Here is a 23,937-nt window from a genome sequence, read left to right on the forward strand (position 1 = left end):
AAGAATCACAGTCTTGCTATGAAGCAGTGAATATCAATAACAAAATTAACACACTTATAAAAAACCCTACACTAATTTAATATGTAACATACCATTTCTTCTGATTTGGACTTCCAGAATAATGCTAGAAATGTTAAAAGCGACACATAGTTCAGGTTTTCACTAATACAGCACCAAACCCACAAGCCAGCAAAAATTTAGAGGGAAAAAGCAGCAAAGCATGGAAAACTAGAGTCAAAATATGATTTGTTTTCCTGTACAGATTTGTGACTGACACCTCTGACTTTTCTGTGAGGACTTAAAGAGTCCTTGTAAGATTTTCAGTGCTGCCTACATCACCCGAATGCCAAGTTCCCAGAAGCTCATTCCTCTGGCAGGTCCAAAACAACCCTCGGGCCCTGCCTCTGCTGCAATAGAAGATTAAAACTGTGTATCTGGGCAGGCATCACTCACCACTGTACCTTTCTCAGCTCTGCAACACGAGCTGCTGCATCGATGCCTCCAGCCTCTCCCAAACCTCCATAGTTTTCTTCCCATCCCCTTTCTAGAAATCTCTGCACACCCAAAGCCTCTCTGCATGTTTCTGCTGCCGTGGGAGGAGACGCTATCGAGTTCAGACCTTCCTGCGTGTGAAGGACATGGGAAGCAGCATAGGCCCCCTCGGAGGGCACATCTGAACACCAGCTGGCCTCAGAAAGGGCTACAGACGGACTGAAGTGAAGCCAAGCCTTGGTGCCCACAGGTGCCGCTCTGATTCTGGCCCAGAACATCTGAGCCTGTGAAAGGGAATGCAGGGGACACTGCAGAAGAGCTGTGATACAGGTATCACGCACTTTGAAAGCCCTGCGTGAAAATGCATTCACAGCAGTAACAGAACATTTTGACGGCGCCTCCAAGACATTTTGTATGAACTACAGAAGATTTTATGCATTGGCAGTTGCAAAGAGAAACGCAGCTCAAAGTAGCTTGAGGCAGAAGGTTTTCTTCTTTGTTTTTCTACATAGTAAAGTAGACTTACTGTTAGTAGCAGTCTCTCTTGATTTAGGACAGCATGTGGCACACCTACAGGGGATTCCTTGGAAATCATCCTGCAGATAACCAAGAGATCAGTCTCCAAGTTGTGATGCCATCAGACTGACCGGTGTTTTCCAGTGTGCTACACAAACAGCCACAGCCCTTCACAGATTAAATCAGTTAAATTAGCCCATGCCTGGTTATAAATCTCTTGACAGAGCAGTGGGGAACAAGGTGAGCAACTCATTTATCTGCTAATGGGAACTGTGAGCCAAATTTCCTGGCCACGGTGCCAGAACAGCAGAAGACACCTGCAACCGAAGCTCACACTGCTTCTGCTGGCTGTTTTTGGGCAGAGTGGCAGAGGTAGGACATGATTTTGAGGAAGGAAATGCGATCTCAGACACTGGGCATTAAGCTTTTTAACACACTTTTTGACCCAGCAAGTAATTAATTTTTGTAACACATAATTTTAATGTAACACTAATTAACCTTGAACTGGAATGAATTTTCTGACAATGACTTTCTATGGAAGCACTGACATCCACAGGCCATTTAATGATTAATACTCTTGTACTCAAACCCACTATCAAAGCCTAAAAGGGGAAATAGTACAATTTAAAACAACTGGTAAACATGAAAAGATCTTTAATTCACGTTTTGCATCCTTAACTCATCTCCACACTGGTAATTACTTAAGACCTAGGATTTCAGTTGGACGAATAATACCAGCTTTTTTTTTTTGTGCCACAGATGTTTATTTCAAAAGAAAGCAGCAGTATTTGCAATATCCACACTAGCAATAAATACTTCAACAGTTTTCTTTAGATATATATATGTGTAGGGGAATAATATTGTATTTACACAAGTGTAATTATTGTGCAATTACATGGCAAAATAAAGGCATTTCTATCCTTTATATCAAAATTCATGTTATAGATGCCCGGTTATAACACGCTCGTTTGCATTTGGCTCTGGGCAAGCAGAATCTCACTTTATTGTTGCTGAACTTGGCTGAGACCAATGAAGAAAACGCAGCAACTGGGGAGAGACAGTGCTGCCGATTCCGTCAGGTCGGCCGTAATGCAGCACTGTGCACGCGGTCCCTTCTCATGGCCCTGGAAGGCTGGTTCTGCTGCCTTTTGAACATGACAAGAAACTGAAACCTGATCATCTACAGTCATTAAAAATCTCCTTGTGCTATTTGCAGGAATATGGATTTCAAGTCTTGGGCCAATTCCACTTTGGGTAATTACACTCTGCTTACCTATATATTTTCTCTGCAATTCTAAATGGCTACAATATTTTCCAATTAGTGCCTTAAATGGCTCTGCATTGTAATTGTGCACTATTAAAAAGCTACACGTTCCACCCAAGAAATGTCTACACCCTTGCAGCACGCTACGCCCCCAACACAGGGTGTAAGGGACTCTGGAGACCTGTGCAAGACTGCAGCATCTGATGTGGAAGGAAAAACACATGTAGAAGAATCCCAACCTATTTGTTAGATAACAAAAAGCATTGCTAAGAAACTTGTATTTAAACCAAAATATTCACTGTTTGCATAATATCAGGCAAACTAAAATGCTCAGGAGTTCTAGTTAATGCATTTTGGCAGTTTTACAGCTACAACGTCCACTCGTTTCCCATGTCTTCCTTAAAGCAAACCTTAGAGATTAGACAAACTTATACTGAATGTACAATCCGGCTCTTTGAATAGCATGGATATCACCCATGCGCTGTGAGAAATTCTTTAGTCTGCACAGCTGGCGCCTTATATCAGCATATAATATGTGTTTGTGCGTTTAAACAACAAGGCAGAAATCTTAAAAGCCACAGATTGAGCTTTCCCAAAACACTTCCCATATGATTATTTCATAAAGCATCGAGAAACTGAGAGCAACACCGCTCTGGTTTAACCCCAGCCGGCAACTGAGCTCCATGCAGCTGCTCACTCCCTTCACCTCCACCCTGGTGGGATGGGGAGAAGAATGGGAAAAAATTACCACCTGTGGGCTGAGATAACACAGTTTGATAGGACAGCAAAGGAAGAGAAAAAAATATTGTTACTATTAGCAACAATAATAATAGAATACACAAAATGAGTGATGCATAATGCAATTGCTCACCACCTGAGCACCTAATGGATGCACAGCCCAATCCTGAGCAGTAATTCCAGCCCCCTGGCTAATTCTCCCAGTTTATATACTGAGTGTGACATCGTATGGTATGGAATATCCCTCTGGCCAGTTTGGGTCAGCTGTCCTGGCTGTGCTCCCTTCCAGCTTCTTGTACACCTCCACACCAAGACAGCGCAGTAAACTGAAAAGCCTTCAACCTGGTGTAAACACTATTTAACACACTTATGTTCTAGTTGTTGCTATCAACATTATTCTCATACTACCTAACAGGCAGAAAATTAACTTTATCCCAGTCAAAACCAGGACAAATAGGAATAATTTCATATAAGAAAGCACTGCAGTAGTGAAGCCTTGACTGAATGCAATCAAACATCAAGGTATTCACTCCATGCACTTGAAACACATAACAGTCGTTGCAGAAGTTACGCAAGAGGATGCATTTTCCGCTGCCTTTGAAGTATTTAATAATAAAAGCATAAAAATAGCCCCAGTGCACTAACCCTTCCTCTTAAATCTTCCGTGGTCTGCTCGGATAAGCGCTGCCAGCTTGGCCAGCTTCTGCAGCAGTTCCTCAAGCCAACAGCACATCAATTTTGCTCGGCTCCAAGTCACAGGGTGTTCACAAACAAAGCACAGGACAGGGATTTGTCTCAGATATACCGAGCCTCAGCAGACAAACGGATGGGAATGATTTTCACTCAATTAGGCAGTGCAGAGAAAGAGGAGAACAAAGCCAAACGAAATGGATGTGCTACAATATTAAGCTATACTTCTAGGCATGAAATTTGCAGCTGTAATGCCTGTACACCAACAAGAGCCACTCTAACTTGTGGCAAAGTGTTTTATTACCAGTAATTAAGAGAGATATATATAGAATGGCTGCATCCTCCCATGACAGCAAAAATAGTGAATGGGAGAGCCTTGGTTGCAATTACAGAGGTAAACTTCAGACTTGATACGGGACTCAATTACTTTCAGAGCTCTGAAAGGCTTGGGGAAATAATCCCGCCGGGAGTAAGCCTGCCCATCCATAAGTATGCGATTCTTCTTTAAACACATTTTTTCCCTCTGTCCTTTCCTTGGCAGGCTGGCACCACTTTGGCACTTGCTGTCTCAAAAGCACGAGGACTGGGTACTAAGCGAGCATCATTTCAGATGCCTTTCATTAACCTTTTGGCAAGGGCTTAAATACTGCACACAGGTAACACATTTGTTTATTGGGATTTATCCAATGAGTAAAAAAAATCCTCTACCTACAATCTCCCCAGCCCTTGGCATGAATTACTAAAGCAACTCCTCTATACCTTTGAACCGTTCCTGGTTTGTTAAAGAGTTGAAGAAATACTGTTCTCAAAAAGGCAGCGAGCAATTCATGCTACCAGAACGTGTCTGTGGCGCTTTCAGAGCCACAGTCCATTTCTTATTGCATTAGTCCTGCTGACATACAGAAGAGAAACGGGTTGTTTTAGGCTGTGCTACTTCTTCTAAGTGAATGCAAGTGACTCTGTTGAACTCTGGGCAATTTAGATACAGTAAATGGAAGCTTGTACATGATTACTGTCATTAGATTCTTTGTTTAATTCTAAATTGAAGTTTATTATATCCTCACTGTTAGCAGGTATGCTGACTTGAATGCTGTATACTTTTATTCATCTGGGGGAGGAGACCACTTACGCTTCCAAAGTTGCCAAGTGCATCCATCTAAACCAGGTTCTATTGCACTTTCTGAAATCCTTTAGCTTTGAATAAGTTGGCTCGTCCCCATTTTACCTTTCTATTCTTGATTTCTTCTCTCTTTTCGCTACCTTATTGCAGGTTTGCACAAGATGAGGGGATACAATCAGATCCAGTACTAACACATCACACGGAAATACAATCTAATCACCTCTCGACCTCAGTCAAGTCTTTACTGTACAAGGAGAGGCTGAGCCTTGTGGCTCTGCAGTTTAGCATAAGATTATTCGGTGCTTCAGTAGATTTTGTTCCATAACAAGTTAAGTCTTTGTATGTATCCCTGCTGCCATTTTAAATTTAAACACATTTAAATCAAAGGACTGACAGTGTGAGTTATGTTCAGAGGTCTAGGAGAGGCATCTTTTGCATAAGGCAGGATGTATTTATATAGTAACACTAAAATAGTTAATAAAAATGACAAGATTATGCTTGCATACACTTCACTCTACCAAAGGTTTGATCTGGGTTATCTGCAGTCTAAAATGGGTTCTAAAACTTCAATCAATCTGCATGATATTTGAAATTAAGCAACTCTCCAGACTGTGAAGACTGTGAACACATTTGGATACTGAATAACACTGGTAATGGTTTCAGCTCCTTAACACCACATGAAATAAATATTTCTCTCAGATTTTTCTTTTTGGGATGCCATTTTATTTTTTTGGATTGGTTAGAGTCAAGTGTAAGGAAGTCAGTACTTGCCCAAAACCCCTGGGTTCTTACACCCCTGTTTGAGCGTTTGCAGGGGTAAACCAAAATCCTTTAGGCTGTGAGAATTTTACCTTTGGGGGAATTTTGTACCAGTAGGAATCTTTCCATAAGTCCTTCACAGGCAGGGTTCTCAGCTCCTATCTGTGCTGAAGCAATCCCACGCTCTGCAATAGTCATGTGCTAACACTCATTCGTTCTGGAATAGGTCTTCTCTTACACCAGAGACTCATGGATAATTCCCAAAGAGGTTGTGACCTGGCAGTTCTCAAATGTGGCTCTAAGCATTTATGTTGTTAGAGCACAAAACAGTTTAGACATCTAACCCCAAACATTTTGACTTTTTTAAAAGCCTACATTTCTTCAGATGAAAACAAACACATTTGTTGCTTGAACACAAAGGAAGGTACCAGCTTCTGAATGCTGCTGACTAAGAAAGAGCATCTTGCCAGTGGAAATGAAGCCTAACACGATGTTATTATACACTTATAACAAGCACGTGATCCTCAAAATGAACTTCTATTAATGAAAGGACTCCAGCCATGCTCTGTGGGCCAGCCCTGGATATTAGTTCTGTAACCTGTGATCAGCAGAAGGAGGGACGGAGCTCAGCAATGGCGCTGTTGCAGCGCCTGTGTGGCACGTGATAGTTTCAGTTCATTGAATTTATGATGTGAAATTCCAACCCTGATCGTGAACACCCTCCTTCCTTCTCCTCTGAAAATTAATTCATATGAATTCCTGATTAATAATAAAAGGCCCTGCCATCAGCATTCAGAGCCCCAGCCGGGGCTGTCATGGCTCAGAGGGCAGAAATCTGCTTAGAGCTACAGGAGAACCCAACTGAATTTGTGGCGTCTCAGTCTATGAATGTGTAAGCACTTCATCTGTTCACCAAAACACAGCGTGCTGGAAAGCAGCGGGCAGAAGTAGCTGCCCATATGCTGGACCAGGAGCAGGGCTAGGTGGCAGTATGCGAGCGTGGAAACCAAGGCGATAAAGCTGGTACTGCTACATTTCCTGAAGGATCAACGGGAAACTGTCCGCATCAGGTGTTTACTTCTACCAAGAAAAGGATCAAGTCAAATCACAATCTTAGACACTTGTCTTTTTCTTGAGTTTTCAGGCAATGCATGTATTATCTTCCTATGGGGAAATGGTGTTCTGAGTCTGATGAGCAAAGGAAGACTGGATGATACTGCTGTTCTTGTGAAGCTGGAAAGTCAAAGTCACTCATTTGCCCTTCATCTGGGAATGATGAAAAGCTGATGGCATGGCAGAAACCCTATTTCACCCATAAACAGAGTTTATGGGTCAAAAAAGCCTCACTTCCTACTTCTATTGGACCACATTTAGTGTATAAGATTGTGGGGTATTCAGAAGATCTTATTCCACAAGGGGTTGCTGATGTTGCTGAAAATAACATAGAAAGTAAGCTTCTGATGCACTACAGCATCACAGTCAGTACATCCATGCTACCGGAAATCCAGTGGCAAGCTATTTTCAAATAGATTATAAATAGACCAAGCATTTGTCCAGCTGTCGTAATACCTTGTTATAACAAACTTATCCAGAGAGGGGCACTGAATTAATATACCAAATAGTTACAAGATTGATGGTCTTTAACTTTTTCCCCATACCTCCTCATCTGTGACATTCACATCCACTGTTTGTGACTGAATGGCTTTGGTTACATGGTCAATGTTGTTTTCTCTGCAGTAATCAAAAATGTTCTTGTCCTCTTCCCTAGTTAGGAAACAAAAGCAAAAGAAGCACCATGTTACTGCACAACACAAAGGCCACAATGCACATCAGATGCTCTAACTTTGCTACAGATATTTCAACAGGATTGCTGGACTGACACAGACACTTAGTATGGCACACTCAGAACAATGTCTTTTTTCCCAAAGTAAGAGACAGAAGATCCTGACACCTAGAACACAAAGGTTGCGTTTAGCAATATTACACCAAGGCAAAAGTCAGCGGTGAGCCAGCAAGACCCATGTTCAGGTCCCGGTATAAATCACTGCAATCCCACAGAAGATAAAAAGGCTAAAGCTACTCTTCTCTACACAAACTTCAAACAGCCCCTCTGGGTCAGACCAAAGACCCTTTCGATGCCATCTGTCTCAGACAGTGACCACTAATGGTGGCTTGGAGAAAAAAGCAGAAGAAACAAGACACATGCAAAGTAATCTGTCCCCAGTCCGATCCTTGCGGCTTCAGAAAATTAGCGGCTTAAGGATTTCTGTAGCTAGAGACTGCAATGAGATGAGCGTATTTATTAGCCTTTCCCAGGGCTTTTTTCCACTCTGTTCTGCTCTTTAGCCTATTCATACTCTTGGCCTCTCTAAAGGACAAGCACTACAACTTTGTATTCTGTGTGTGAAGGAGTCAGCAGTGGGCGACTACTCTGTTTGGTGGATTTAAAACAGATGCCTGACATGACTGGATGCTCTTTGCTAAGTAACAGTTCAGGGATTTGTGAAATCTTTGGTATTTATCTTGGAATTTGCTCACAAGGTTTGGTTGTTTTCATTTCTGTATTTACCAGCCTGCAAGTGACCCCATCACACTCCTTTTGGTATTGGTGCCTTACGACAATGTTTGACCATGATCTCAGCAGAGGGACCAGCATGTGTCTGTGCCGGGACAACACAGTGTTCTCACTTAGACCTGCTTGCAGGCAGAAAGATCCACAAGCTGTGGTCTCACAGGTCCTTGAGTTACACCCAGAGCTTCTTCTAGAGCTAAAAGCAGTACCCTGGCCTTACACACCTTAAAACTTCTGTTCTTACCCGAAAAAGGAACATATAATGAAGCAAAGATGTTTCACAGACTCTTAAAACTTGACGAAAGAGCTTTGTATGAGTGACTGTAACTACAGAGCTGAGGTGAAAAAAGCAAATGTTAGGCATCTGTAGCAAAGGGATGAAGTGGAATGAAGACATTTTCATCTGGCTGTATAAATCTGCACTCATGTATCTAATGATAAGAAGTTACTGACACCAGTATTAGTGAGAAAGCACAATTCTCCTACTGTCCATGCTGGTACGGCCGTGGAAAGTTATTTATTCCAATACAGCTGATTTTCCTACGGAAATGGGCTATGCCATACCAACATGAGGCACATTTACAAGGATACCTTTAGGTATAGATCATAGAATGGTTTGGGTTGGAGAGGACTTTAAAGCCAGTTCCACTCCTCTGCCTTGGGCAGGGTCACCTCCACCTCCCACTGACCAGGTTGCTCTAAGCCCCATCCAACCTGGCCTCGAACATCTCCAGGGATTGGGTGTGTTCAACACTGACACAACTGTGTTCCTATTAAGAAGTAAAGAAAAGAGGTCATCAGTTTTCCAGAAGTAAACTAGAAGGCCACATACTACCCTGTCTTTCTAGTTTCCAGATGAAATCTGTGGCTTAAGTGTACCCCATCTGTGTTGCTATGGGACTTGGCAGCTTCACGAGAGTTAAACACAAAGTTGTTGCCTCTTACGACATCTCCAGTTTTCCATCACCTCAACTTAAGATAGTCTGGATGCTCAAGCAGAAGTTATACTTGACAGCCTCAAAGGAAATGGTCTCGAACTTTGCAAGCTCGCAAACATTAGAGCAAACAGAAGTAAAATCTAAATGTTATTTGCATTTGAGCAATGGGTTACGAAGAAAAAGTGATGCTCTTCGACCCCTAGTCCCATCAACAATGAAAATACCAATGTCACTAAGACCATGTCCCCTGCTCCCAGCAGGGCAGAGCTCCATGACACAACTTTGCCTTCCAGTTTTATTATTATACAACTGGCTTACTAAGTTACACTCTATTCTTCAGATCTCAAGCAACTGTATCCTTCCACAGTACAGTAAAAAGTGGGAAAAAGTGCTGATACTCAGTTCCTGCGGCAAACGTGCTGCTTTCAACAAAGAAGTCACGTCCACTGACCTCACTATCAGGTTGCTCCTTTCATAGCACTGTTTTCCTATACATCAGCCCTATTATTTGCACAGAAGTAGTCCTTCCTCATAGCTGACTTGCATCATTCTAGCAAAGAGCTGGATGCCGCACAAGATTTCAGGCTCCACGTGTAAGCCAAGGGACATTACAGGAATCTTCCAGTTCCTTAACCAGTCTCTCAGGAACTCATCCACAGGAAGTCTTGTCCAAGCTCCTGGGATACAGGTCACTGCATGCTTTACATGCAATTACTTTGAAATCTAGGGAAAAAAGAAACTCATGGCAGGATTAGAGAAGGCAAAAGCTTATATTACTCTAGATGGAGCCTGACAGATCCATAATGGAGGTTATGAGACACACCTGCCCCCACTAACAAGGGCTGATGTGATACACTGGGGAGTCCCTCTAGTCCTGCCTTGTTAGTCCAACCTCTCCAACACATCCTCGGCTGCTGAAAGCAGCCTTTTGGGTGAAGCTGCTATTCAGAGGACACTGTGCAGTAACTTGGTTCCAGCATTTCCCCCATTGCACAGCCATACACACTTCATTTATTACAGGTCACTTTCTTCCGTAGCACCCAGTCCTTGCTAGGGAAGTCCACAACCATCCTCAGTTATTCCTGGATGATTTTCTGTGTCACAACCACGAGCTCCAGCTGTGCCCTCCGTCCCTAGCAGTGCTACCACCCAGCCGGCCTGTGTGTTGGCATTTCCCCAGAGCCCTGCCAGACCTTGCTTGGCAGCACCAGAGGCACCAGGATGTACCCAACATCAATAAAGCAACCAACTGTGCTCCATGGGGAGTGTGCCGCAGGCTCCGCACCAGAGGAGAGAGGGCTCGCAAACACTGACATACCAAGGCCAAGCAATCTTCCTACCACAGCCTCCAGACAATGCTTCTGCAGTCTTTTCCCGAGGATATTACTGCCTGTAAGCAGGAAATGACCTGATACAGCTATTTGGATATGATTTATCTTTTCTGGAATAACCATCGCTGAAAAATATATCCCCCTTCCAAAAAAACCACTTTTCTTTCTGAAGACTCCACACACAATGGATTTAATCCAGAACCGCAATTTCCCCACCTGAAGATAAGGTTTGGGGAAATTTTGTTTTTCTACTCTGCATTTATTATGTTTTAAACCATTCCTCTGCTCCTGATGTCCCCTTTAAAAAACACTTACACATATTATCCACAACTTTTCTACAAATATTAACAAAGAGAAATGAGCCCTTTCCCGAACAGATTTGAGGAAAGTCCACACAGTTGTAACAAAGACACTTTACCTGCAAACAAAATAATCACATGAGGCTGCACTCCAGACATTTAAAACTGTTTGATGTAGTTGTGTGCTAAAACCAGGAAGGCAAAAAGAGAAAATAGCTTAGAGGAGTTAAAAGCAGATTTTTGGAGGGACCAATACCAGGGAAAAAGTTCCACTTGAATGGAATAAAGACAAGTTGCTGTTATTTGCTGACTTGGCATTCAAAACCGCACAGAACAAATAAGAAATGCAGCTTGAAAATCTTACAACTCAGGGTTTGTTTCCCTCTTTATTTCACTCATGTTGTGTACATAGGGAAAAATCCTTCCACTGTAGCAGCTAGAAGAAAACAAAAAGTATGCAGTTTTTTTATCTGACTGGTTCCTAGCAGGAATTTGTACTTCTGTAAGAGTCAGCAGCAAGGCCCAGAAACTGGCAGAAACAGTCCAAAATCAGACAGAAGCACATCAGAAATACAAAAGTAAGTGACACTGCAAAGACAGTACTCAGATAATGATGGAGCAGAGGGGAACCCATAACATTTCACAAAAATCTCAGTTTAAGTAAAAATACAGCATTCAAGACATCTTCCGAATGTACAGACACTGAAACTCAACCTCATGGAGATGTGTACGATTATTAAAAACGTACGGCTAAAAGGAAGCCTCGTATGCAATTCTGTTTCTGTGTAAGATTCTGTGGTATACAAGCACTGGCTCTTCTTGTTGAGCTAAAAAGGAGTTTTCAATTCAGGGACCACTTGACTGTCAGTAAAGGCAGTGAATGTCTTTACATCTATTTCCTGAGGATGGCCAAAAAGGTTCCTCTTCTCCTTTGCTGACACATTTCAGCTCCCGAAGCTGCTTTCTTCTGCTCTCCCCCATCCCCAGTAAGAGATACTAACTGATCAATCTTGAGCTGAAGCGTATCTTTTTCCTGCAGGTAACATATGGGCAGCTTTTTCCATCCTTGAATAAACGGATGTGGTAGGACTTAAGCCAAGCCATCTCTTCCCAGGCTTGGAAGTCTTCTCAAGCCTTCTTCATAAGCTGGCAAAACACATGTTGAGCTAACAGGTTTAAAATGGCTCATGGAAAAGATCTGCCACCGCTTAATCAGCCTTCATTTCTTACCTGGAGTGCTGTAAATGTATTTGCTTCCTAAACAGCCACCGAGACTGCCATGGAAAAGGGCAGAGAAGAGACGTGAAGTTAAGATATTCTACCCTTGTGCACAGAGCATCGTCCAGGTTTGCCCTGGCGCCTTCTTCCCACCTCACAGGTTACCTCCAGCACAAAGCTCTTGGCAGAGGGCTGCAATCAGGTGCTGCTACTTTGGGCATCTTCTCCCTCTTTCCCAGGGCTGCTCCAAGCCACATCCCAGCGGCCCTGCTGGAGAGTGGCCCTGGATGCCGCTAACAGGTGGCTTTGCCAGTCTGCTTGGCACGGCGCTGCCGAGTGAGCGGGAGCAGGCGGCATGTGGGGAGCCAAGAGAGACTCGCAACACTTACTGTTTATGTCAAGGCCCTCGGCCCTCAAGGGGCCCATTTTCACATAATCTATAATTATCTCTTTGCTTTAATCGCTTCGTCACTTCTGAGGCTCTCCTGGGCACAGGAAGAGGAAAAGCTCATTAACTGAACCTTTTCTCCTCTCTCCAGCCACCCATAGCTTTTAATTGCTTGGTGTTGTTATTATCTATCAGTGCAACTGGGATCATTTTCATAAGAAAGGGTGGTGGGAGGGAGGAAGGCAGGAGCAGGTCCCTGAGGTATGCACCACAGACAAACCTTTGCTTTCTCAATTATTTATGCCAGCTGAGGTTTTACAAGCTGAATAAATCCATAACTCAAGTTTATTTTGATCCGGCAGGCCGTCCCGGGGGAAGTGTTGCCCACTTGCCGGCACACTCGCGTGCCGTCCTCTGAGAGCATCCGGGACGTAGTGAGACATGTGTCATCCAATTCCCCACCCGTCGCCACGCTGCAGCATGCACTTTGGTAGATTAGCAGCAGCACCGGAGGGGAGGTGGCCCTGAAAACCCCAAATAGGAGCCGCCACCAAAGGATGTGCTCTCCCAAAGGGAAGGCAGGCCTGGGCCAAGCTGCCCTTTTGCACAACAAAGCAAAGCCCCAAGGGTCATCCCTCCGGGGGACAATAAAAGCGGGGAAGCAATAAACTTGGCAATCATCTTGAAGTCAGGGACTTGCCCACTAACCACCACCACAAGAGCATCCATTTCTAAATAACACAGACCTGGAAAAATCCCAAGCGCCAGCTGCCTGGACCTGCAGGTGTTTTGTTTGAGACACCACGGCTGAGTACACCATGGGCCGCTTGGGCTCTGCACAACCAGGAGAGCTCTTCCGTAGGGATTCCCCAGCCCAGCATTTGTGTAAGCAACAGACATCTGTGGCGCAGCCACCCAAACGCGCACACAATACCAGCACGAGCCTGTAATTCCCAACATGGCAAGGATGCCGGATCTCGCGTCTCCCCAGCTTTGCTCTTATTTCAGTGCTGGTGTTCCCGAAAGGAAGGAGAGAACAAAACCTCAACCATGCTCCGGAGTGCCGGCCTCATCTCAAAAGCCGTCACCACTCCAAAGAGGCATCCTTGCAATGGATACTGGAAGCAGCTCTTTAAAATTCAGCAGCCTTTGTGCCTGACCACACGCAGCGACCTCTGGTATTTTCTGCCAAAACAGTTCATTTGTCTCGCACAACAACTAATCAATTCCCGAGGCCATCCATCACGGGGGCTCGCGCGAGCCGGCCCGGCAGCGGGGCCAGATGGCAGCTGTGTTAGTGGGATTAATACAATTCTGATAGATTACATGGCATCAGGCGGACTCCCAAAAATGAGGGGTGCCTGCTCTGCACCCTGATCCTAATTGGATCAACCAGGGTCGCTCCCAAACGTAAACGGTGGAAGTTTCTACCAGCAAAGGGCTTCTTTGGCTTCCCTCGGGATGGCAAAAGTGTAAAGCATAGCTCAGGGAGGCCTCCATGCCAAACACTGGATGTCATTTCCATCCCGGCATGTTAGGTTGCATGGAAGCAGCCCATGGTTGAGTGCAGGAGGGCTCCTCTAGAGGAAGGGGAAAGGGACAGAGACATTTGGCAACATTATTCCACATTCTTCATCTGCCAAGTCAATGCTTTCGTTTGCTGAAGCACTTATGCGATGCAACTCCCTCGCCCCTGCTTTAAAAGAATATTGAAAAATAACTTCAACGTTGAATTTCCAGTGCTATGGTATTTTTGGCATCTCCCTCAGTTTGTGTCTTTGATTAGATTTATACTGGTGACACATCAGTCAACCTCATCTCACTGCTCATTTCCCAGGTTTGTGAAACTGTAATTATAGCTATTTGATCATGAAAGAGCTCAACCGCTACTGCTTTTGTTCTGGTAATAAGACGAGAAAAGAGACATAAAGCTTTATGTAGCAGTAAAAACCCCCATCGCTATACCCAGCCTGAAATCACAGATCATTCCTAAATCCTTCCTTCCAGGGGAATCTCTGAGTCCCAGCATCAGTCACCAGCACGTGTTATTTCTTTGTAATGTGAAGTGAGATAAGTGATTCACAGAGAAACACAGAGGCAGAGCTCTACACTAATACATTCTCCAACTGCTCCCCATTAGTCACTGGGGGTACTTGAGCTCTTTATTGCCAGGGTTTATTAATGACTCCTAATTGATGACCAGTGCCCAGCACCCCAAAGTAAATAACTGCTATGCCTCATTAGCTCAAGAGACCGTCTCCTGATCTGAGGATTGATCTACGAACACACAAATTGCACTGATTTAACTGAATCTCTTTCTAAATTGATTTAATTAGATCAGTACAACCCGTTTCTATGGATGCTCTTGAATTTATTTGGAATCAGTGCAATGTACTTCTGTAAGCCAGACTGACCATTTTCTATCTCGTCCCCAAAGCAGAAACATTTGAGATAATTAGTGATAAGGCAAAATCGGCCCTGGCACCATCCCAGTTCCTCCTGCTTCTGATCCACGTGACTTTAGGGCAGGGATGGTAACTCCATGTTGTCCAACATCTACAATTTGCACCCTAAAACCCAAGCATTTCATTCCACAAAGGGAATATAAGCATTATTTATGCATAATTTTAGACACAGTTTGAAAGCAATGGCATTGCTGCTCTGCTTGGTAATTTACTGCTGATGGTAAACTCGTGGTTTACACTAATTAAAACAATCTCTCTCATCTTCCTATTACAAAGCAGCAGCTTGGAGGATCATTTAAGAAAGCTTCTGGTTTAAAAGCTTCTGGTAAGAATAAAATAAGTGAACCTGTTAGGTGAACTTTCAAAACTCTGCACTTGCATTCTTATCTGTCTCCTGGAGCAAGGTGAGGCTGTGACGATGCTGGGCTCTAGATAAATTAGGCAGCCTTTTCCTGCCTTTGCATCAGCGGAATCCTAAAGGGCATACACAGTAGGCTGTGTTTAGCAGAATAACGCCTGCTGAGAAACTGCTTTCAGCAGTCTGTCAGAACCCAGTGCTGATGGGGACATGAGTTTTAGACTTTTTAGTACACAAAAAAGTTTATTTAGCTTATTCCAGGCTTCCTTAACATGACCCTGTAACTAGAAAATATTTATCCTATCAACAGCCCTAGGAAACAGAGACTGAAGTGGTTTATGTTCCAGTACTTGCAGTCTCGTTGTAAAGCTCCAGCAGGCCCACCATAGGCAACCGACTCAATAAAACAGTCTGCATCCAAGTATCTTTTCTCAGATCTTTGTTTTTGAGGTAGCTAAGTCTGGAAAATAAAGGAAGATTGGCAAGGAGGCCTGCAAACACACTCAAGTGACTTGCAGCTGGGGTGTAGAAAAGCACGCAGATCATACTGTCATCTAGCCTTGGGTGTTGGACAAGCAGAACCTCTGCGTTTAGATGACATGGGCCTGTGATAGACTTAGAGGCACCCTGTCGAACACACTTGAGAGTGCTTCCCTGCTGTGGGAAAGATCAAAGCACAGTGGGAAACTACGCCTGTGTGAATCTTTGAAACACAGGCAAAATCAGCAGATTGGGTGATCCTCAAGCACAGACCGAGCTCCGTGGTGCCTGCATCCCTGCTTGTGTGCCTCTGCCTGGGTGCTGCTTCAGGTATCCTCCACTTGGCGAGGTAACAAAAAGATATTTACTCTTTGTATTTCATCTGGGGTTTTGTGGTTGTTTCTGTGTCCTGCCTGTGTGGGCTCACAAATACGCATACACACTGAGCTTTGAGGATGGGACTCACCTCTAACTATCAATGTGTTTAAGTCTGTCCTGGCACAAGCTATTAAGTTTTCTTTTCCCTGAAACATTTTCATTTTCTTCCTCTACATAAAAATGCTTTATTTTTTTAAGACTACCCTTCATTTACAGATGCACTGAAGCACTACTGAAGGCTAAACTCACATGCTAGTAAGTAACCACTCGCAGCCTCAGGAAAGTCACCCTTCTCAGGTGAGTGGCAATTCCACCAATTCACTCCATGCTTTGGATAAACTTGGCTGCCAATTGAATGGCTAAGGCCATCTGTCTTTGGCTCACCTGCTCGCAGATTTGGTCCCAGTGCAATTTTGCTCTTAAGGGCTATGCTTTTACTAATTGGAAGGAGGAAGATTCACATTAGACATTACGAAGAAATTCTTCATGGTGAGGGTGGTGAGGCCCTGGCACAGGTTGCCCAGGGAAGTGGTGGCTGCGTCATCCCTGGAGGTGTTCAAGGCCAGGTTGGATGGGGCTTGCTGCAACCTGAGGTGTTCCTGCCCATGGCAGGGGGTGGAACTGGATGAGCTTTAAGGTCCCTTCCAACCCAAACTATCCTATGATTCTATTATAATTATCATCATTTGTGATGTGCTTATACTTGCGCACATTCCCTGTTCCAGTAAGAAAATGAACCGCAGACAAATCCCATAATGGGCAACTACACCAAGAAAGCTGAAGCTGTAATGACCTGCCTGTGGACGAGACTATGATGACGCTAGCTCACTTCCTATCTCGCAACTGAAGACACTGATGCCTGTGAGCCAAGCTGTGCTAATGGACCACACGAGCTTCCATTCTGCCAGCAGTCATTGAATCCACTCTCAGCAGAATCACCCTGTTCCAGTGGCGTCAGAGACGCCTACAGCCTCATTTTGTAAGGACAACGCCTACGCTGTACTGACCATACAGCACACATGTTCCTCATGGTATGTTTGGAAAAAATGTATTCAAACTCCGCTCATATTCAAGTCCTGCAAAAGTGATGTTATCATGGAAATAAAACCAAAACCATGACAGAATTTTTAGGCTAGTCAAACCAACCGGGGCAAACTGCGCTGTGTTTCATATCCAAGAGCAGCTATGGGCAGTACTTGGGATAGCCACGAGTCTGAAAGCACTGTAGGACTAAGCATAGCACACACTTAACACCCAACACTGGGCAGCACTGGTATGTTCCACTCCTAAAAGAGGGTATAAAAAAGGATTTAAGCCACAAGGTCAATCTATGAGATCAAGGATGTTGGTTGAGACAAACATTGACAGCAGGCATGAAAAAGGAGCTTGTGCCTAGCTATTCCTCAAAGAGTGTGTTAAACCAAGGCCAAACCTGACCACCTCTGCGGTCAAGACCCAAGAGCAAGTTAAAGATGTGTTGGTTCTCCATGCGAGGCAGAGAAGTCTACTCTTGGCCAACTGTTCCACCTTGCTACAAAGCAGACTGCAACACCAACGGAAGTGCTCGCAGTACGGCCGAGCACAAACCTGCCACCCTATTTGCTTACACAGAATAGCTATATCAATTTATTTTCCTTGCAAAGGGTTCGGAGCCACCTGCTCAAGATTTATTTTTCATTGGTTTGTGACAACAAGTCAAAGAAATGCTGTGTTAGAGTTTTAACACCTCGAGAAAGTTCTCAGCAAGCTTGGGAAGCTTGTGTAGAGAAATCTGTTTATCTTTTAATTTCCTGGGACTAAAACGATGTGAGACAGTCAATAAAACAAATGGGATCACATACACATAAATAGGTGACTGCAACGTGACAGCAAACACTGCTCAAAAATTTAGTCTTCCCTGACTGTTCATTTTAACTAAAAATACGATGTTGTATTCTGAAAGATCCTCCAAGCAATCACTTAGGTATTGGAGTTAATATTATACCCATGATTAGTAGTCTGGAACAGTAAAAAAACAACCAAACAAAAACACCCAGCTGTCCTTATCCGGTTGCTAATGTCACTTACTGCTTGCACCTTGACAGTTTTTAAATAGCAGCCATTCTAGTTCAGTAAATGTGCTCCCGCCATGCTGGCCGCAACAGCTAGAAAAAATTAATTTGATATAAGGTACAAACTCTCCCTGAAGGCAAACACTGTCCGACGTTAAAACCTTCACTGAACAATCCTTAATGAATGTATTGGTAAAGAAATAACTATTTGAAAGAGGTAGTGCCTGAATAGCTTTCTATTAAAAATATCCAATATTACCTTTTTTTAGCCATATAACTGAAAAATGGGAAGCCTTGCACTTCCCCCACATTTTGCGCTAGGGAAAGGTTACTACCTGGCAATGATACAGGCAGTTATTGATTTAAATGATTATGGACCTGAAAAGTTCTTTCCTGTCATTTATTATCCTGTTGTAGTTGCCACCACACTTGTGCAATATTAAAAAAAAGCTTACCAAAATGGCATTAGAAAAATACTGGTTTTAACTCAAGTCTGGCACAGATAATCACCTGATTGTTTCTTCTTGGTATAATGAGCTGACAACTGGGCCTCCAAATGTAGTTTTGCTTTCCTTTCCCCTCTTCTCTGTCACCTGAAAGAAAAAGAAAGATTGGTCCACAATCCTGGCTCCCAAGCCTGTCCCATTCCTCTGCCATCTCCTCCCTTCACCTGCCCCGGAGATGGGATCAGACTTCTGGAAGCTTCATCTTCCCAGCAGACGGTACCCCACGACCCTACTCCACCCAGACCTGGTCGCTGGATCTCCGAGCAAACCAGATCAATGCTCCTCTGAAGGTAGCCCAGAAGGGTCACCCAAAAGGTAGGCTTGGCAGCCTTGCCGTCCAGCTCCTAAGCCAAAGCCACTGCACTCCCAGCCCTGGCCCCTCAGGACCCAGAAGCCGAACCTCTGTGAGGCAGCATAACGTTACGTTACTAGATTGCAAAGCTTGCCTTTATAAATCTATTTAATATAGATTTAAAATTAAATTTTATAATGGGCAGCATTTCCAAATGATTTACTCCCAGGAACTCTAGGATTCTGAATGATTCCCACCATAATAGAAAAGAACAATTAGAATAATGATTGATCGATACGGAGCCTCAGCCCTACCTTTTCAAAAAGCCCTCCTGCAGCTCGGGACCTTCAATTGCCTGACATGACATTGACGCCAGACTCTCAGGAAGGGCTGCGTGCCTGGTGTCTGAAAGCCTGACTCTCTTGGGGGGGCTGGGACCCAAAAATCCCAACTCTTCCAGGGCATCTAGTCCCTTACTCTTCAGGTAAGCTGTCAAAACAGGTTTGCGATTCACAGCAGTAATTCCTTAGAAAACCAGCCCATTAATTGCAACGTACTGTTGTCAGCGGGCAGTTCTGTGGCTTTCTGGGATGAGAGACTATCACACTCGGGGTGAATAAAATCATAAGCAAAGGGAAAGCTGTGCCAGCCTCCAGCAGGCTCTCAGTAGCTGCAATACACTGCTGATTACACCAAAAAGCACTGCTGCCTCATCAGAATTCTACCTAGAAATATGTTCAATTTAAATAAAGACATGTTTACATTTGTTTTAATTCCTGCTCCCTAGGTTGCTTGTGTTTTAAAAACATTTACTGTTTCCCCATAATACATTGAATGTTACATTCTGCACAGTTTGAGCCAAACAGTTCCACCTTTCATCTCATCTCTCCCAGCCCAAAGCTGTAGTATTTGGGTTTGCAGACATTACAGACATACTCCTTTATGAGAAAAAAATGAAAGGCTTTGAAAACTAATCTATGGCAAGTAGGCTTTCTCTAATTCAGCTCAAAAGATGACCCGAAGTTCTCCCTTCCTGAAGGGAAAGGCCTTCAGTGTCTTTACAGTGCGATGCCTCTCTTAAAAACTTATTTAGCAGAGAACCTTGCTGTCCATCAATTATTTCCACATCAGTTATAAAGAAAATTAATTTCAGATCATCTGCTAGTACATGCAACAGTTGCTTCTCTCAATGAAGCTATGCTCACAACCAATCTATTTTCTTTGATGTTAGGAAGAAATATTTTCCTGTGAGGGTGGTGAGGCACTAGCACAGGTTGCCCAGGGAAGTGGTGGCTGCTTCATCCCTGGAGGTGTTCAAGGCCAGGCTGGATGGGCCTTGGAGCAACCTGATCCAGTGGGAAGTGTTCCTGCCCATGGCATGGGGGTGGAACTGGAAGGGCAGTGGTCATTCAACCAGTATCAGAAACCACAAAAAAATGTAAATCTATGTTCTTTCATCTCTTCCCACTACAGTTTTTGGTTGCTGCTTTGTTTTTGAAAGTCAGAAACAACATCCAAGAAAACACATTTCATCTTTCTAGAGGCAGAAATTGTAAAAAAAGGTTTCTTGGATTAATTTCACCTTCTCTGCACAACCAATGCATTTCTACCCAAGATTAATCATGTTGATTGAGTACACATAAGGTCATCGGGAAACTTACCGATAAAGGCTTTCCCAAAAATGCTCACACAAAAACTTCTCTGGCTCTTAGTCCCTATATAGGTTACTTTGTCCAAGTAGCTTTTATCTCATCTCTTTCACACAGAAATAGGTAGTGCAATATTCAATTTATGAATGTTGAACCAAGCTAATTTCATCATAACCCTCAATATGTAGAACAAGGTTAAGAAAAATGTTCAGGAAAAGCCTTGCGTATCCTCTCAGGATTTAACGTACGCCTCTACTCTGCACAGCCCTGAAAGGCAGTATCGTGGCTCCACCATTCATCACCACTGGACTTGCCAAGGGGAATCTGTCCAGGCTACAAGGAACACTTCTTCCCAAAGATGTTAAGTCAGCCTCAACGCAAATACAAACTGGTTTATTTCCAGCCACCCTTGACGACTTGCTTATAACATGAGCTCATCTGCCCACTTCCAATGTCTATACTGGAATATATATCTATTTGGTCCACGTACCAAAAACGGGTTATGAAAGAGGTGGGACAGAAGCAACTGCTCCTTCCAAACCATGTCACAGCTATGGCACCAGCAGAAATCAGCGCTTTCATTTGTCGCTCATACTGGTTGAAGGGATCGGTAATGGGCAGATGCACTTTCTTTCTTAAATCTTTCGATTTTTCTACACCAGAAAAGAGCTTTTAGGGCTGGGAAGATAAAGTGAATGCTACATACACACAGATAACGACCAGTGAGTTTAAAGCCACATTACCTTGCAGACCACAATGAAATTAAAAACTGACACTGCAAATTTTCTCTCTCTTAAAAAAGGCACTAATAATTAACTATGTGGCTCTCAATTAAGCCAGCTCAATTTCTTTCACTGCTGGCAGCGCTGTTGGAAAGCACTGCAGATACACATGTAACTAATGATAGTTAAGAAATAACATGATCCCAGGCTCCCATAATTTGCAACCTGAATCCGAGAGAGATGACAGCAGTATTATCTGCAGTCAGGGCGATAGAAGAGATGCTGTAGGGAAGGCAAAATGACTGTGGGCTCCATCAGCATGGACAGGTTGCCCTCAAAATGCCAGTTAAAAACTGTGGGAATAAGGGGGAATTTGTGACAGAATGACAAAATACCTTGGAGGACTGCACTCGAGTGCCCAAGCACAGGCAGGGGGACATATGAGATCTGGGAAGAGATCATAAAGAAGTGTGAAAGATGCCTTAAGTGGCACTGGAATTTCTTGTGTTTTCCCTGAATTCTTGCCCATCGATTCTTTGTTGCTCATGTACAATTTAGGCTGATATCAGGGTCGCTGTTACTCTTGACAGTTAACTTTGGGAGGTCAATCTGGTTGACCAAAGCTAGCAAAAATCACAGCCAAATCTGCGCTTCAGTATGCAGCATATGTACTCATTAAGATACATTTTTAATTCCCCTGACTCCCGATGAGCTCAGGGATGGCGCAGGGAACTCCACTAAGCCCAGAATTACTCTTCTCAAATGTCACCAGGAATGCCAGGAGAAAAGCCACACTCCTCCCGGAACAGACATCAGAGCATCCTCATCCCTGCCTCAGTGCACTGTATTTGTCAATAAAAGACTGGCTCGATTCAAGGTACAATCGCATCTCGACTGGCTGTCACTGACAATGCTGCTCCAGACGGCCTCAAAGCCTGACAACCACTTTCGGAACAAAATGGAAATACAGAGACTAATATTTGCTAACATCATTAATTCATTTCTTTTCCTCCACTCCCCCTTCCCTCTTTATCCACGATGTCAAGATGTATACCTTTAAATTGTTGTCAGCCATAAAACAGACGTCGTGTCCCAGTTCAGAGGTTAACATATAATGACAGACACATTAAAAAACCCTGTCCAATGCCTCACTGACAATTTCAGCTCCATCTTCTCTTCAACGAGACAGAAGCTCAAACTCACTTATAAGATTTAACAACATTAAAGTCTAATCATGATTGAAAAATAAAGGAGAAGAAGATAGTTTTATCATACTAAGCATTACGGAAAAGAAAAACAATTGGAGATAAACATTTTCTTTGTGAGGGTTTTGAGTTTGCCTTCTATTTTGGTCTCAAAAGTCGCCCATGATCACAGCAGGATCCATGTCTCTTCTTGCGTTTTTGGAGAGCAATTATCATCTAAGAGAAAGAGCAGTAGTTTCCTGCCAGGGATTGGTTTGGTGGGCCAACCTCTTGTGATGTCCCTGACAGAGATTCATTCTTTTTCATCTCTGAGCCCAAGTGTTGTTTCACACAACCAGGCTGCCATGGATTTAACAAGATGGCAATTCCAATGGCCCTTCCGATGACTCACTTCAACTTCATGTGCCAGAATTCGTTACAGAGATGCAAGGGAACTTGCCACTGGTGATTAGGTGGGACTGACCTGGACCGAATGGTGCACAGCTATTTGATATGTAGGGCAAGGGACTGACAAATCTGACAGAAGAGGAGGTAGAAAGAAGTCCTACAAAGATGCCGTGGAACAACCAGAACAACACAAGTTCAAGCTGAAGCTTTGCAAAAAAGCCATACCTTAACTTAGAGTTAACAGAAGAGCTCGATCCTAGGCATGGGTTAAACTGGTAGGGCATCCCAGTTTTACCCAGAGCCCAACACCCACACCCACAGTAGCGAGAGCTGTTCCAAAAGGCACGTGGCTGCGTGGCACAGCACATCTATCACCACCCAGTTCCCTCACATCTCACTCTGGCTTTTCTCTACACCCAAAGCCTCTGAGTAGCTTCACCCAAATATATCTTTAAGAAAAAGAGAAAGCCGTTAGTAAAAAGGTTCCTCACATCACAATACTTTTCTTCAAAGCTACACTGGCTAAAGCCTTAAAATGCTCAAGACTTCAGATCTTCATCATCATGCGTCTTGGAAAAAGAAAAGTGAGTCAACTTAAGCTAAGCATCAGGATCTCACACCTGCGCCACCACAGCGCACGGCAGCAGATACCTCAGGTTAGGCTCAGAGGCTGCTTACTCTATTCTTTTTATCTGAGCCTGAATACAACTCAAACCGGAGCAGCAGCTGTATCCAGCTTCATGGGATGAAGACATGACGCACTCACAATAAAACTACTACAATCAAAACTGTTAAGTGTTTCCGAGCAGCGACTACACAGTGCAGCTTGGAATCTGCATCCATTCTGCATAATTTCCCTCCCTCCAGCTCACCCTTCCTCCAGCTGCAGGTGTCTGCGTGGTGCGGTCCCTGCCTTCCCCGCACAGAACCAAGCGCTGGAGCCAGGGACGAATGCTGCCTCACAGAAAGGTGCACACAGCAGGAGAAGAAGGAATCCCCCTGCTCAGTGGGAACGCAGCAGCTTTCAGCAGCCACCAAAACCTGCCTTGGCCTCACAGGGTGCCTGCAGGGTTTTGGGGTGCAACCAAGGGTCTGAGCCACCAAGGTTGGAGGAGCTGC

At 43.9% G+C, this 23,937-nt stretch overlaps 1 protein-coding gene across 2 annotated transcripts in view; it reads right to left on the minus strand.

The window, feature by feature from the left end:
* The window catches only part of ACBD6 (acyl-CoA binding domain containing 6), a 91,855-nt gene that overhangs the window by 45,142 nt on the left and 22,776 nt on the right, over window positions 1-23,937 (minus strand). Inside the window, exons 4-6 of one of the 2 annotated variants that reach the window (XM_054073222.1) lie at window positions 18,568-18,650; window positions 7,238-7,343; window positions 1,019-1,088 (exon numbers count right to left, since the gene is read on the minus strand). In XM_054073222.1, coding sequence (XP_053929197.1) covers window positions 1,019-1,088; window positions 7,238-7,343; window positions 18,568-18,650 — 259 coding nt within the window. The remainder of the gene's footprint in view (window positions 1-1,018; window positions 1,089-7,237; window positions 7,344-18,567; window positions 18,651-23,937) is intronic. The other variant, XM_054073221.1, reaches the window with a different exon arrangement.

Source organism: Cuculus canorus, chromosome 8 (assembly GCF_017976375.1).
Source record: "Cuculus canorus isolate bCucCan1 chromosome 8, bCucCan1.pri, whole genome shotgun sequence".
NCBI classification, from domain to species: Eukaryota; Metazoa; Chordata; class Aves; order Cuculiformes; family Cuculidae; genus Cuculus; species Cuculus canorus.